Source organism: Moschus berezovskii, chromosome 24 (genome assembly GCF_049115385.1).
Source record: "Moschus berezovskii isolate FMDL1 chromosome 24, NW_MosBer_1.0, whole genome shotgun sequence".
Classification (NCBI taxonomy): Eukaryota; Metazoa; Chordata; class Mammalia; order Artiodactyla; family Moschidae; genus Moschus; species Moschus berezovskii.
The window spans coordinates 7678906-7695635 of record NC_142483.1 but is presented as its reverse complement, the minus strand read 5'-3'; the positions used below and the strand labels follow the sequence as shown (position 1 = coordinate 7695635).

General features: G+C 46.5%; 1 protein-coding gene across 1 annotated transcript in view; it reads left to right on the top strand.

The window, feature by feature from the left end:
- Positions 1 to 16730, top strand: part of LTF (lactotransferrin) — a 33477-nt gene that overhangs the window by 14099 nt on the left and 2648 nt on the right. Inside the window, exons 10-15 of the mRNA XM_055413648.2 lie at positions 1560 to 1650; positions 5971 to 6018; positions 6624 to 6779; positions 8695 to 8836; positions 14108 to 14175; positions 16122 to 16306. Of these exons, the coding sequence (XP_055269623.2) occupies positions 1560 to 1650; positions 5971 to 6018; positions 6624 to 6779; positions 8695 to 8836; positions 14108 to 14175; positions 16122 to 16306 (690 nt within the window). The remainder of the gene's footprint in view (positions 1 to 1559; positions 1651 to 5970; positions 6019 to 6623; positions 6780 to 8694; positions 8837 to 14107; positions 14176 to 16121; positions 16307 to 16730) is intronic.

The window sequence follows — 16730 nt, the reverse complement described above, 5'->3', positions numbered from 1 at the left end:
TTGGAGGGGAGCAGGGGCTCAGAGGTGCTTTGGCCCCCGGGGGGGCAGGGTCTGCTCGTGCCTGCGTGGAGTGGGGACAGACACGGCTTTCTGTCCTCCAGAGTGTCTATTGTGGACTTCCCACTCTTCTGATCTTAAGAACAGCTCACAATGAATGCAGGTAATTTGGAAAATTTAGAAAAATGTGATGTAAAAACAAACAGAGCAATGGAACCTCATACAGGGCTACCACAGTTCAGTGTGTGTTAGTCACTCAGTCGTATCTGACTCCTTGTGATCCCATGGATTGTAGCCCTCCTCTGTCCATGGAATTCTTCAGGCAAGAATACCGGAGTGGGTTGCCATGCCCTTCTCCAGGGGATCCTCCCGAACCAGGGCTTGAATCTGAGTCTCCCGCATTGCAGACAGATTGTTTACCTTCTGAGGCAGTAGGAAAGCACCACAGTTAAGAGTTTCACTAATTCCTCACCCTAGGATTTATCAATCCATCTCAGTTTAGCCTCGGAACAGTAGTGGATCATTCTACTTAACATTGTTTTGAGTCCTTTTCACTTAACAGTATATCTTGGCTATTTTCCCATGTGACATATGCTTTGAAAACACTTTAAAAAATTATTTCAGTGACTTTCCTGATGGTCCAGTAGTGAAGAGTCCAGGAAGTCCTGTAGGGGGCCTTGGTTTGATCACTGTTTGGGGAAGATCCCACGTGCTGCATGGTGTGGCCAAAAAAAAAAAAAACCCCAAAATTATTTCAGGATATCTTGTATACAGATGTGGCACAATTTAGACATGACCCTCTTCTTCTTTGTCCCCTTATTTTGATGTTATCAATAACCCTGTGCTATGCAGCCTTGAATAGAAATCTTCATCCACATCTCCAATTACCTTCAATACAGTTGTAAAAAAGTTATTAGTCAAAGAGGGAGTTTCACAGTCTTGCTGAATCCATGTTCCAGTGCTGGAGTGAGGGCTCGTTCATTCTGACGGTGAGCGAATTTAATTGGTTCTGTTCACTTGCTGAATACTTGAGTGTACTGCTAATGAGTGGAGACTAGACAAGACCAACCGTTCCCACCTGTCGCCTCAGTGAGGGAGGCTGGTGCAGGAGTGCATCCCAACAGTGATCCAAGTACAGAAGGAGTTTTTGTTCCGAGTCCGGGGGTAAAGAATCCACCTGCCAATGCAGGAGATGCGGATTCGATCCCTGGGTCAGGAAGATCTGCTTGGAGGAGGAAATGGCAACCCCCTCCAGTACTCTTGCCTGGAAATCCCATACACAGAGGAGCCTGGTGGGTCGAAAAGAGTCGTTCACATCTTAGTGACTGAACAGCAGCAACAACTGGGCTGCCTGCTCCCGGTCTTTGCAGTGGAAGTGACAGCCTGAAAGGCATGTACGGCCGGTAGAGGATTAATCGTGCACGTGGCGTTCCCTTGGGGCGCTCAGATCAATCCTCGCTGCTTCGCCGGGGCACCTGACATCCAGTCTCTTAGAGCTGTAAAGACAGGCAGGATGGGAAATAGTCTCGCCGTGGTGCTGAAGATATGCTTTGTCTTGGCAGAAAGGAGAAGCGGATGCCCTGAGCTTGGATGGAGGGTATATCTACACTGCGGGCAAGTGTGGTCTGGTGCCTGTCATGGCAGAGAACCGAAGTAAGTGGAGCAGAGTACCCTCCGGCTTATTCCCTCTGGGCTTTGAGGGCGGGGTAGAGATGAGTAACCCCACTTGGTGGGTCACGTGGCGACATTAAAATGGACAGATGGGTTCAAACAGGAGAATCAGGAGAAAGAACAGATGAAAGTGGCTGTGTTACCCACATGGCCTACTGTGGTGAGGACTGAGAGAGTCCAGACTGATTTCCTCTTTTGGATTTTTAAAAAGATTTTAGTAAGTTGTAATATGTATACAGAAAAGTGCACATAAGCGTGCAACTCAGGAACATTTCACACACCGGTGCGTCCCCAGGCGCTAGCGCATACAGCAAGACACAGCCGGTCCCACAGTTCCCTTTCGTCCACCAGCCCTCTCACCCCAGCAATGGCAACGACTCCTGACTTCAGACGGCACAAATCGGTTCTGCCCGTCTTTGAACTTGATGTGAAAGGAGTTGCACAGCATGCACCTTTTAAAATGACTTTTCTCAGCATTATATCCCATTTCGTAGTATTCTGTTGTGACTCCGCTGCACTTACTTGTTTATTCTACTGTGGGCAAGCATTTGGGTAATCTCCAATGGGTGGCTGCTGTGGACAGTGTCGCTGTGAGCATCTGGGTCCTAGTCTTTGGGTGAACAAATGCATGCATTTCTGCTGCATGGAACTGCTGGGATGGTCTGTTTGGATTTGATTCTGGATGGCTGAGATTTAAAAGGTTGTGATTTCTCAGGTGGAGAAAGACAGATACCTTCTGATTTCATTCCTATGTGGGATAGTTAAAAAATAAGTGAATAAACCAAATCAAACAAAAACAAATACACAGATTCAGGGAACAGAGTGGCGGATAAGAAAACAGGGAAAGAGAGGTGACCGAGAGGGAAATGGGTCACGGGTCAGCTGTAGGTGATGGATGGAAACTAAAGTTTTGGTGGTGAGCACACTGCAGGTAAGGGGCTTCCCCAGGGGTGCAGCGGTAAAGAATACGCCTGCCAATGTGAGAGAAGCAAGAGACATGGGTTTGATCCCTGGGTCAGGAAGATCCCCTGAAGGAGGAAATGACAACCCACTCCAGAGTTCTTGCCTGGAAGATTCGTGGACAGAGGAGCCTGGGGAGCTATAGTCCGTGGGGTCATAAAGAGCGCGTGCGCACACACACACACACACACACACACACACACTGTAGGTATCAGTCAGTTCAGTTCAGTTCAGTCGCTCAGTCGTGTCCGACTCTCCGCGACCCCATGAATCACAGCACGCCAGGCCTCCCTGTCCATCACCAACTCCCGGAGTACACTCAAACTCATGTCCACAGAGTCGGTGATGCCATCCAGGCATCTCATTCTCTGTCGTCCCCTTCTCCTCCCGCCCCCAACCTTTCCCAGCATCAGAGTCTTTTCCAGTGAGTCAACTCGTCGCATGAGGTGGCCAAAGTATTGCAGTTTCAGCTTTAGCATCAGTCCCTCCAATGAACATCCAGGATTGATCTCCCTTAGAATGGACTGGTTGGATCTCCTTGCAGTATAAGGGACTCTCAAGAGTCTTCTCCAACACCACAGTTCAAAAGCACCGATTCTTCGGCGATCAGCTTTCTTCACAGTCCAACTCTCACATCCATACATGACCACGGGAAAAACCATTGCCTTGACTAGACGGACCTTGGTCGGCAAAGTAATGTCTCTGCTTTTTAATATACTATCAAGGTTGGACATAACTTTCCTTCCAAGGAGCAAGCGTCTTTTAATTTCATGGCTGCAATCAGCATCTGCAGTGATTTTGGAGCCCAAAAAAACAAAGTCTGACACTGTTTCCACTGTTTTTCCATCTATTTCCCATGAAGTGATGGGACCAGATGCCATGATCATTGTTTTCTGAATGTTGAGCTTCAAGCCAACCTTTTCACTCTCCTCTTTCACTTTCATCAAGAGGCTTTTGAGTTCCTCTTCACTTTCTGCCATAAGGGTAGTGTCATCTGCATATCTGAGGTTATTGATATTTCTCCCAGCAATCTTGATTCCGGCTTGTGCTTCTTCCAGCCCAGCGTTCCTCATGATGTACTCTGCATATAAGTTAAATAAGCAAGGTGACAATATACAACCTTGACGTACACCTTTTCCTATTTGGAACCAGTCTGTTGTTCCATGTCCAGTTCTAACTGTTGCTTCCTGACCTGCATACAGGTTTCTCAAGAGGCAGGTCAGGTGGTCTGGGATTCCCATCTCTTTCAGAATGTTCCACAGTTTATTGTGATCCACACAGTCAAAGGCTTTGGCATAGTCAATGAAGCAGAAATAGATGTTTTTCTGAAACTCTCTTGCTTTCTCCATGATCCAGCGGATGTTGGCAATTTGATCTCTGGTGCCTCTGCCTTTTCTAAAACCTGCTTGAACATCTGGGAGTTCACGGTTTACATACTGCTGAAGCCTGGCTTGGAGAATTTTGAGCATGACTTTACTAGCGTGTGAGATGAGTGCAATTGTCCGGTAGTTTGAGCATTCTTTGGCATTGCCTTTCTTTGGGATTGGAATGAAGACTGACCTCTTCCAGTCCTGTGGCCACTGCTGAGTTTTCCAAATCTGCTGGCATATTGAGTGCAGCACTTTCACAGCATCATCTTTCAAGACTTGAAATAGCTCAACTGGAATTCCATCACCTCCACTAGCTTTGTTAGTAGTGATGCTTTCTAAGGCCCACTTGACTTCACATTCCAAGATGTCTGGCTCTAGGTCAGTGATCACATTATCGTGACTATCTTGGTCGTGAAGATCTTTTTTGTACAGTTCTTCTGTGTATTCCTGCCACCTCTTCTTAATATCTTCTGCTTCTGTTAGGTCCATTCCATTTCTGTCCTTTATCGAGCCCATCTTTGCATGAAATGTTCCCTGGAATCTCTAATTTTCTTGAAGAGGTCTCTTGTTTTTCCTATTCTGTTGCTTTCCTCTATTTCTTTGCATTGATCACTGAGGAAGTCTTTCTTATCTCTCCTTGCTATTCTTTGGAACTCTGCATTCAGATGCTTATATCTTTCCTTTTCTCCTTTGCTTTTCGCCTCTCTTCTTTTCACAGCTATTTGTAAGGCCTCCTCAGACAGCCATTTCGCTCTTTTGCATTTCTTTTCCATGGGGATGGTCTTGGTCCCTGTCTCCTGTACAATGTCACGAACCTCCGTCCAGAGTTCATCAGGCACTCTATCAATCAGATCTAGTCCCTTAAATCTATTTCTCACTTCCACTGTATAATCATAAGGGATTTGATATAGTACTCATAAAACTTACATAATGTTATAAACCAGTTAAAAAATGCTGTTCCAATAAAACAACACCTACATTCAAATTGTCCGTCACGTGAAGCGGCGGTGATGAGACCTTTTCCCGAGGAGAAGCCAGTTCTGGGGTCCGCAGGCCTGCATGGAGAGTGCTGCAGGGATGGAAACAACGCCGCTTTATCCTTCGCCTCTCCACAGGGAGCTGGGGGAGGCCAGGTGCCCCCCACCTCCGACCGGTGAGGATTAGGTAGGAGTCCTTTGGTTGCAAATAACACCGACCAGTTGCCAAGTGGCTTAAACAGGAAGGTAGCTGACTGAACTGTCCAGACGTTAGTTTTAGCAGTTCCACCCCTGGGGACATCCCCAGACATGTATGAAGATGTCAGTGACCACAGTGAAAGCAGTGAACTTAGGAGCCATAACTCAGCTCAGTGAGTTCCATACGGCAGTAAGGCGATTCGAACTTAAAATCACAGTATTGGGGCAAATATCATATGATATCTCTTACATGTGGCATCTAAAATATGGCACAAATGAACCTATCTACAGACAGAAATAGACTCCCAGACATATGAACAGACTGGTAGCCAAGGGGGATGGGAGAAGGGAGAGGAATGGACTGGTAGCCTGGGCTTGCTAGATGCAAACTATTGCTTTTAGAATGGGTGAACAACAAGGCCCTACTGTGTATACAGGAAACTATGTCCAGTTTCCTGGGTAAACCGTCATGGAAAAGAATATAAAAAGACAAATGTGTGTATGTGTTTAACTGAGTCACTTTGCCATACAGCAAAGATTGACACAGCACTGTACATCAACTATATTTTAGTTTAAAAAAGGACTTAAAAACACAGTAGTGGGTTGAATTGAAAACAAAAACAAAAAAAGGAAGAAACATAATGAAGTCTATTGTACAATGTCATTTATTTATGTTAAAAACAAGCATATACAAAGCCATGCCAATATGCGTTTTTCAATATGTGGTTACCTTTGAAAATAAATGAACACACTAAACAATGTGTTTAATGACATTTTGCTCCTCTTTATTCTTTCAGGATCCTTCAAAAGCAGTAGCTTAGATTGTGTGCTGAGACCGATGGAAGGTGAGTTCAGGGTCAAGGATACGTTCTTGTCCCTGGAGGAGGAGAGGTTGGGAATTAAAAAAAAACTCACAGAGATGCAGTCATGGAAGCTGTGAGTTCTTTCTCAGATGCCAGTCATTCAGAGATGAGAGTGGCCGGGATTCATGTTCACACGGACCCGCACACACTGCCGAGTTCCTCACTGTGTCCTGAGCCCGGGGAGGAGGGGTGGCTCATCCCCATCTGGTATGGATGAGGAAGCAGAGCCCCGATCTCACTCACAGCTGTGGATAACACTGTGGAGATCCTGGCTGGAACCCGGGTCCCTTGTGCTAAATCCCATGCCCTGTGCACCAGCCCACCGCCCTCCAGAGCTGGTGCTTCCTCAGCTTCGGTAGAGAGTGACACTTGCCGGCAGCAGAGTCTACCAGGCGTGAGCTAGCAGGAGGGGAGCTGCACCACATTTAAGCTTAAGCTGTGTTGATCTATTTGACAATGACCAGTCATCTGGGGGGATCATTGCCTGGCGATGCTTCTTAACCTTTGTGGGCCTGGGTTGCACGCTGTGCAGCAGAGTCCATGGACCAGGCCCTGGGAGGTTAAGACTTGCTCTCTGTTTGCCCAAGGGTACCTTGCCGTGGCAGTTGTCAAGAAAGCAAATGAGGGGCTCACTTGGAATTCTCTGAAAGGCAAGAAGTCGTGCCACACCGCTGTGGACAGGACTGCAGGCTGGAACATCCCCATGGGCCTGATCGCCAACCAGACAGGCTCCTGCGCGTTTGGTAGGAGTCCTGAGGCAGTTGTGGGGGTAGGCTGGGGTCCCTAAGAGAGTCAGGGCAGGGAGGGGCGGGGATTTGCAGGCTGGCTGCGGCCCGCAGGCCTCGTTTGGTGTAAGCGGTCCCCTGTGGCTGCCCCCTTCAGTGTCTTCATATGACCTGCCCCATGCCCTGTCCACCCCAAACGGAGGCACAAAACTGCAGTGTCAGTCTGTCTCTCTGCACGCTAAGAATGGATGCAGGTATTGAGAAGTTCAGAAGTCTTTTTTTTTTTTTCACCTCCTGGAGCTCCATATCTAAATTCCTCCTAGGCGCTGGCTCCCTTATTTGGGAAAAGCCACCTGCCTTCCTCATAAAAGGTGTCTTCTGCTACTACACAGAACTGACTTACAGAGGAAACCCAGTAAGATCTCCAGACTTCTGCCTCAGCCTCCCCTTCCTGCCCTCCCCACTGCACACCATGCTCACGCCTTACACAGGAGCCACACCCTACCTGCCGTGGGCCTGGTGATGGGGAGGTGTGTGCCACGTTCTCCTTGTGGCCCACGTCCTGGGCAGGCCTCTGCTCTGGTGGGGCCCTGCTGCATTTTGAATGGGTCTTTGCGATTCCGCCTTGGCAGGCTTTCATGTGGCTTTGCTCCTCCCCAGGAGTGCACACTGGTGTGGCTCTCTCTGACCCCATGGCTGCCTCCAAGCTGTGGGGAGGCTGCCAGGACCACGGAGGGACACTCCCAGCATCGCCTGAGCTTGGCATATGGTGTGGCTTTTCCAGTGGCAGGGAATGCACAAGTCAGATAAGGGGTGCTATTTGCTCATTGGGGCAGGGCTTCCTTGTCACTTTTATTTCCTCTCTCTTTAACCTGTTTTAATCCATGTTAACTCCTTGATATTGTTTAGTCGCTAAGTTGTGTCCAACTCTGTGACCCCATTAACTGTAGCCCGCCAGGCTCCTCTGTCCATGGGATTTCTCCAGGCAAGAATATTGGAGTGGGTTGCCATTTCCTTCTCCAGGGAATCTTTCCGACCCAGGGATCGGACCTGAGTCTCCTGAATTTGCAGGTGGATTCTTTACCACCAGAGAACCCCACTAACTTCTTAATGTGGGCTAAATCACATGATGAGTTGGTCCAGATTCGGTTCAGCTGCAAGGGCAGAGAACCCCCAGTAGAAGTGAATAGAGGCTTATTTCTCCCTCATGTGAGTGAAGCCCAAAGGTGGCTTGTCCAGAGCTGACAGGACAGCAACATGGTATCAGGGACCTGGCTTTCAAATACCGGGCTGTTTTGACACGTATGTGGCTTCCATGCTCAGGGTCACTCACGGCTCATGTCACATCTGGCGGTCCAGCCCGTGCTTCTGCTTTCCACGTGCAGAATGAAGGAAGGGAAGGGGAAGGGGCAGAACATGTGTGCCAGCTGTCTTTTGAAGATGTCAGGACACTGGGCCCCGATCCTTCCGCTCATATTTCAGGAGTGAGTGCCTAGCCACGTGGCGTACTAGCCACAGAGTCTGATAAGGCTTATCTCTGTTTTACCGGGTACCAGGTGCCTTGGTAGAAAACAGGGTCCCTATTACTGAGGAAAAGGGGAGATCAGAACCTGAACATTTTGCAGCTTCTGATACAATGGCCATTGAATTCATCAAGCTGAGTCCCCTGCTTGAGGCTGCGATGATGGGACCCTTTGTACAGTCACAGACTCTCTTCTCCAGCCCCAGTCAGGTTTCCTATAGTTTCAAGTTTTTGAATCCTGCTGGGGCCCAGGGTGGTGGTAACTTGTTACTATGTGTTATAATACTGTGTTCTGTCTGCCTTGGTCAATGTGATGAACGGAAACCAAGCCACGTCTGTCACCTGTTAGGCAAAAACCACTTAATCTGACACAGGTAGGAAGAGCTGGCTCCCCACGTTTCTCCTCCGCAGATGAATTCTTTAGTCAGAGCTGTGCCCCTGGGGCTGACCCGAAATCCAGTCTCTGTGCGCTGTGTGCTGGCGATGACCGGGGCCTGGACAAGTGTGTGCCCAACTCGAAGGAGAAGTACTATGGCTACACCGGGGCTTTCAGGTGAGTGCTATGGCCAGGCTTCATCAGGACACGGCCTTGTCCCTCACCCTCCAGGATCTTGGCACGCCACATTTCTCTTTTTTTTTCCTCTTTGTAAAATATATTTCCTTTATTTTTAATTGGAGGATGACTGCTTAACAATGTCGTGCTGGTTTCTGCCGTAGAAAACACGAATCAGCCTTAAGTACCAGAAGTGTACCTATACCGCCTCCCTCTCTGCCCCCCGCCCCCGGAACAGCCCTGTAGGTTATCGCTGAGCACAGAGTTGAGCTCCCTGCGTGGTACAGCGACTCTGTTTTACACGTGGAGATGTTTACATTTCAGTGCTTCTCTCTCAGTTCTTCCCACCCTCTCCTTCCCCCTGCTGTGCCCGCAAGTCTTTGGCACTGCATTGCTAAGGGGCCTGATGTGGTCTGTCCGGGGGCAGCCTGGGGATCAGGTGATGGGCGGGCTGGGGAGGGCTCCTCCCACCATACCCACCATCCCGCGAGTGGGGACTGACCCCGGGGCTGTCTGACCTCAGCTCTGCTGGGCCCCTTCCTGTGTCCTGGAACCAAGGTCAACCTCAGTGGACCTCAGTGTCATGTTCAGAATCAGATAGGGAGACGTTGTGGTATAAGTCCTTTCGGAAACTCAGTTTTATGGGGAAGAATTCTCTTTCCCGTCGGCACCACCTTCTCCCCCATTCTAGGTAGTTACGTCTCACGTTTTTCTGCTCTCTTTGATTTTGGCCTTAGAAATGGCAGAGAAAGAGTGTTGCAGAGTTATTCTCCACTAGTGAAAAATAACGGAGAAGGCAATGGCAAGCCACTCCAGTACTGTTGCCTAGAAAATCCCATGGATGGAGGAGCCTGGTAGGCTGCAGTCCGTGGGGTCGCTGAGGGTCGGACACGACTGAGCGACTTCACTTTCACTTTTCACTTTCACACATTGGAGAAGGAAATGGCAACCCACTCCAGTGTTCTTGCCTGGAGAATCCCAGGGAGGGGGGAGCCTGGTGGGCTTCCATCTATGGGGTCACACAGAGTCGGACACGACTGAAGTGACTTAGCAGCAGCAGCAGCAGCAGTGAAAAATAAACCAGAAAACGTTTTAAGAAGTCACAAATTAAAAACACTTAGTGAATTACAGTATCTTTTCACAGTCCTCATTTTTTTCAACCCCATTCATGCAGCTGTTACTTCTGAGTGATAGGATTAGGGGTTTGAAGGGCAGAGTTCTCCCCCATCAGTTCTTTTTTCTCTATTCGCCAAGAATATATTTCACCACCAGGTGGCGTCATGGACCCGAGAAACACTGCTCAAACTGGTCTTGGAATTTTTTTAATATAAATTCAGTGGCCCTCTCTCCAGTGATGGGATGATAATAAAAGTAGCTTTTGCTATACTCTGAGTGACTTATTAAATATTTCATGAATGTACAAAGAATTTTAAGGGGCTAAGTTTTTGCACACGGAAAAGTTGTGATGTGATTCCACTCAGAAATACTGAACACACACAGCTTGTCTGATAAAAAACCGTGAGGTTTTCCTCTTCAAACCTATAGTAAGGCTCTATTTCACTGAAAACACATACACCTTAGAACTCCTATTTATACCAGAAGGAAACACTTTGTCTTCTGCTCAACTCGAAAGTTGAACTGGAAGTGCTGTTCATCTCTCTAACATCCTCATATATTGCTGGTTCTCAATTTTTAAATGTCAGCTAGTTTCTGCTGACTTTTTATTATGGAAGAAGAAAATCTAGCCTCTGTTACTGCTCCTGTGCCTCTTCCACTCATAACCACAAGCTTCACCTCCTTTTAGTATCCAACAAGAGTGTGACGTAGTTAAGGCTTACTTTGTTATGAATATGCAAATATTAGTCTCATCTTAAATATGTGATATAATAAGATTATATTTCCCTTACTGTACAAAGTTTTAGTTTACTCTGGAGTTGATAAGTGTCTTATTAAACTTTGCTTAACTTTCTATGCTGCTTTTAAAAAATCACTCATTCATCCCCAAACCTTCTAGTCATAGCACAAATCTCCTAACATTCTGTGCGTAAACAGACTGGGTGCTGCCCCAGGTTCACCATTTACCTGCAAATGTTGCATCTCAAGTTTCCGCCCTCCTTCCCAGTCTAGATTGGCCCTTTCTAGGCCCCCCGCACATCTGTGGTCCTGGGATTCCCCTGAATCATCATTCTGGGATTTTCCATTGTCTTACTTCCTGTTAAAGGACTTGTTTTTTGGATCCCGCATCTTTCGCTTTCTTGATTTTGTTGCGACAGAACATATCTTCTTGAGAAAGAGTGAATAGGAGTTGCTGGTTTTTGAGTATTTACATGTTTAAAAACATCTTTAGTCCATCCTTGAAGGGATTTATAGTTTGACTGAATAAGTAACTGCAGGCTAGAAAAAATTTTCCCTAGGAATTTTGAGAGCATTTCCACATCTGGGAAATGGCAGCATTAACTGGTTTGACCAATGGTCCCATGAAAAACAAGGAAAAATGTTGGATTCGGCACAAACACACACAGAGACATGTTCCTAAGAGCACTGAATAACTGACAAAGTAACATGGGATTATTAGACTAAAATCTAAGGAGAATAGGGACTCAGGGGGCTAAGTGGAGCCACTTTGTCCTGAGGACAGTTAGTGACTCTGACAAACTTACACTCGGAGGTTACATACACCTTTAGGGTAGGAGTGGACGAGAGGTAGCTTCCACTCCACTCCCATAGGGCTTCAAGTTGCCTAGATACTGAGGAAAATACACACCATCCCTGAAAAAGTGAAACCATGGGCCAGCTCTTACATGAATTTGCAGCTCCAACTTGTGTCTCTTAGGATGGTTCAGAAATTCTCAACTCATAATTCTAAAAACAGTGACCCTAGACTAGCGAGATCACTCCTCTAGGAACCTGTCTAGAAGACAGCATCTTCAGGTTAGGCCTCAAAGACTGCTCAGAAATACTCTTTGAATAATAATGAGCCAGACACAGTAAAAAGAGTAACTATAACAATGTTGAGAAACCTGTGTGCAGGTCAGGAAGCAACAGTCAGAACTGCACATGGAACAACAGCCTGGTTCCAAATAGGAAAAGGAGTGCGTCAAGGCTGTATATTGTCACCCTGCTCATTTAACTTATATGCAGAGTACATCATGAGGAATGCTGGGCTGGAAGAAGCACAAGCTGGAATCAAGATTGCGGGAGAAATATCAATAACCTCAGATATGCAGATGATACCACCCTTATGGCAGAAAGTGAAGAGGAACTCAAAGGCCTCTTGATGAAAGTGAAAGAGGAGAGTGAAAAGGTTGGCTTGAAGCTCAACATTCAGAAAACGAAGATCATGACATCTGGTCCCATCACTTCATGGGAAATAGATGGAAAAACAGTGGAAACAGTGTCAGACTTTATTTTTTTGGGCTCCAAAATCACTGCGGATGCTGATTGCAGCCATGAAATTAAAAGACGCTTACTCCTTGGAAGGAAAGTTATGACCAGCCTAGATAGCATATTAAAAAGCAGAGACATTACTTTGTCAACCAAGGTCTGTCTAGTCAAGGCTATGGTTTTTCCAGTGGTCATGTATGGATGTGAGAGTTGGACTGTGAAGAAAGCTGATCGCCGAAGAATTGATGCTTTTGAACTGTGGTGCTGGAGAAGACTCTTGAGAGTCCCTTTGACTGCAAGGAAATCCAACCAGTCCATTCTAAAGGAGATCAATCCTGGGTGTTCATTGGAAGGACTGATGCTAAAGCTGAAACTGCAATACTTTGGCCACCTCATGCGACGAGTTGACTCACTGGAAAAGAGTCTGATGCTAGGAGGGTTTGGGGGTAGGAGGAGACGGGGACGACAGAGAATGAGACGGCTGGATGGCGTCACCGACTCGATGGACATGAGTTTGAGTGAACTCCGGGAGTTGGTGATGGACAGGGAGGCCTGGCGTGCTGTGATTCATGGGGTTGCAAAGAGTCGGACACGACTAAGCGACTGAACTGAACTGAACTGATAACAATGTTAAACAAACACACAGGGAAGAAGTCGCTGGAAGTGGAAAACAGAAGAATCAGCAGGTTAGTGTTCTTAAAAGGAAAAAATAGAACTTCTAGAAAGGAAAAAAAGTACAGCAATTGAAGTTAGCTTTGCAGCTGACCCATTTAACAGATCAAACATAGCTAAAAAGAGAAGGAGTGATGTGGAAAGTATATGAAAAAATTATGCAGTAACATAGAAAGAAAATAAGCAAATTCAGAAATTTAAGAGCATCAATCCATTGTCTTCTAAATCTAGAGTTTCTGATGAGAAAGCTGATAGAGGTTTTTGATCCCTAATTCTTTGTATATGACATTTTTTCTTCTTGAAAAGAAAATTGTTTTTAAGTTTTCAGCAGTTTGTTTTTGGCTTCCTAATTCTGAGAGAGAAGTTTTAGAAAGCTCATGAGATGTTTTAGTAAACAGATCTACACAAAGAATATTTTTTTGAAGAGTAAATAAATCAGACATATTTGATGAGTATTTATCTCTAAATTTCAGAGATTAAACAATGAATGAAAAATACTCTTTAGGAAAAATGAGTTCGGGGTTTCATCCAATGTAAAATGCTTTGAAAGTTTTTTTCTTGAAAAGTTTTTGATTTTAAAAAATAAAAGAAATAAGCAATAGTTGTAAAAATTATTTTATAATCTCCCTTCAGTGTTCTGAAACTTCAAGAGGGTATTTACGTGGGTCTTCTTTTAATCCATTGGTTGGCACATGTGTATTTACACTGCATGTATATAGGCTCTATTTAGTCCTCCTGTTCTCAGCTACTTTCAGTGGTACCTGGTACTTCCAATTGTTGAGTCTTTCTGGAGTTCTGCTGTGCACATCAGCTTTCTCCTTGGGTGTCCCCACCCAAGTTGGACACTTGGGTGTCCAATTTGTGTCACAGTTTTCTTTGCTCTGTTGGGTCAATTACCGCTCACCCATTTGATCACTGACTTCCAAATGACATTATTATCTTCCCTCTTTCCCTCTTGCCTTCCTCTCACTCATTCATTTGTGGCTTAAAAAAAAAATTCATTCGTGCCATGTTATTGGCATTTTACAAGGAGGGAGGGTACTCAGAAGTCTTTGAGCTACCATTTTAAACTCTGAAGTTCCTGGACATATTTGTCTTTATTTTTTCTATGTTTACTTCCATGTTGCAGTTTTTGGAATGTGTATTATAAATAGTTATGAAAATTCTAATAGTTTTTCCTCTCTGGCAATGTTTTTATTCTCTGGAACAATTTAGGTGCCTGGCCGAGGATGTTGGGGACGTTGCATTTGTGAAAAATGACACAGTCTGGGAGAACACGAATGGTAGGTGAAGGTGTTTTCCTTTCCCCTTCAGAGCACAATCTTTGCCATCACAACTTGCCTACTGTTGTGGCAGTCCCAGCGCGGGCTGGGAGAGAATTTCCTGACACAAAGTATTTCAGAAAGAAGTGACTTTATAAGAACAAGGAGCAGAGATAACGAGGGTGCTGCAGGCACAGTGGGCCGACCTCCTGACCAGGGAGAGTCGACCGAACGCTGTTAGAACGGCAGCTAGGCTCAAGGGAGAGCCGACTCTCCTGGGTTAGTAGCCAATTTTTATAGCCTCAAGACGAAAACTGCTGCTGGAAGGGTGGCATTAGGTGATTGGTTAGGGCGCTAGAGGGTGAGTACCAGGGTAGGCATTTTTTCCTGTTAATAATATGGGGTCAGGAAACTGGTCGGTAAGAATCAGGTGGGTTTTTGGCAATGGTTACAATGGGGCTCACTCAGTTCCAGAGGTGACCTTGATTCTGGGCCACAGAAGCACGCCATCTGCCTGTCTTAGCCGATCAGAAGTTGAAGGTGAATCATACTAAAAAAAAAAAAAGAAATTGAACATATGCAAGTAAAATTTTCCCCTTTTCAAAAAGGAAGTAGAAACCTTCATTCAGCCCCTATGAACTCTCAGTGGGGAGACTCCTTAGGGAGTGAATGAGGGCAAAATCACAGGCGGATGATTAAGGGGAAGATCCTCCAGCCAGTAGATAAGTAGCCACTCTCTTCTGACCTCTGGTGAAAATAATAATGATAAATTCAAGACTCTCAGCAGTTTGCTACCTTCTAAACTGGACCCCTGTGCTCACCTCCCATCAGCCTCCCCACCCAGAGGGAACCACCACTTCCTTCCCTGGAGAAGGAACTGCCTCAACTTTCTACCTCTGTCCTTCAGTGACAGCCGCAGCCCTAGCCTCTGCTCCCTCAAGTCCCTGGGGAGAGTGAATGAGGCCAGACATGTAAATTTTGGGATGATCTAAGTATCGAGTAGACAAAGCCAAGAGATTGGAGGAAGTATTTTCTTGAGGGGAGAGGGCAAAACGAGGGGAGCAGCCGTGTGACCGAGGAAGCTGTATTTGCATACACATAGGCAGTTTGCATACACACAGGCGGGCCTGCACACGACTACATTTCGAATTCAGGAACCTTGAATCTAAGTGATCTCCAGGGCTCAGATGAGTATAGTTTTAAGCTTCTCTGGGATTTTGCAACTGTATTTTATTGAAATTGATTTAAATTTATTTGATAAACCCATAAGAGAAGTTCCTATCCTTCTTCTAGTTACATTAAGAGTGTTGGAATATGAAAGGAAACAATTTATTCTTGAACACAAACCAGCACTTCTATTTCTGGAACTTGCTGGAAAATACGGATTTTCCATATTTTTATAATACACATCCCAGTGTAACAGCTTTATGGAGATATAATTTACATACTGTAAAATCCACCCATTCGGACTGTCCGATTCAGTGATCTCCAGCACATTCACAGAGTGGTGCAGTTGCCAACAAAATCCAACTGGAGAACATTCACAAAACCCCTTATAAAAGCTCTGCTCCTGTTAGCAGGCCCTTCCTCACACCCCCAGAGCTGGCAGCCACCAATTCACTTTCTGTCTCCAAAAAATAGATTTGCCTATTGTGGGCATTTCACAGAAATGGAATCCTACGATACGTGGTCTTCTGTGACTGGCTTGTCTGACTTTGCATCATGTTTTCATCCGCGTGGTGGCATGTGTCAGAACTTGGCTCCTTCTTGTTGCTGAGTAAGACTCCATTGTGAGGGTTATAGTGCTGGTGTTTGATACGTTTGAAGTCTGTATAACTTGAGGAGCTTTATTTGTTCTCCTTCATGTGTGTGCATCTCAAGAGGCCGGTGGGTGGTCACAGCTCCAGAAAGGGGGCTTTGACTCAGCCGGGCAGCCGTGGCGGATGCAGCCTTCTCTGTGTCTCCAGGCCAGAGCACTGTGTACTGGGCTAAGGACTTGAATCGCGAGGACTTCAGGTTGCTCTGCCTCGATGGCACCACGAAGCCTGTGACGGAGGCTCAGAGCTGCCACCTGGCGGTGGCCCCGAATCACGCGGTGGTGTCTCGGAGCGATAGGGTGGCACACGTGGAACAGGTGCTGCTCCACCAGCAGGTAAGGATCACTGGGCCTCCTGCCTGTGTGGGCCTGCAGGGGCTCCCCTCAGGTGGGCAACCACAGGGTTCAGCGGATCCGCCCATCTCCAGCCATTCTTCCTCGTGCCCCCGCTTGTAGCTGGAGACGACAGTATTTGTCCGCACTGTGGGGTTGCCCCGAGTCTCCGGCCCCTGGACGTGTGCTCACTGCCCAGCCAGGAGAGGCTGTCTTTCCTTGAGCCTCCTGTTGTTCTTCCGGCAAATGAGGGAGGCGACTGAGCCTTCCTCTCACAGCCAGGTAGAGAGTTGAGTTTTCTTCTGTTGATGTCTGCAGAGCCTGGGCTGGCTGGGCAGTGTTCTCGACAAGGCCCCTGCATTGGTAATCTATAAAAACAACCGACCCAGAACCTCTATATATTTAAGGCTATCTATGTGAAGACGTT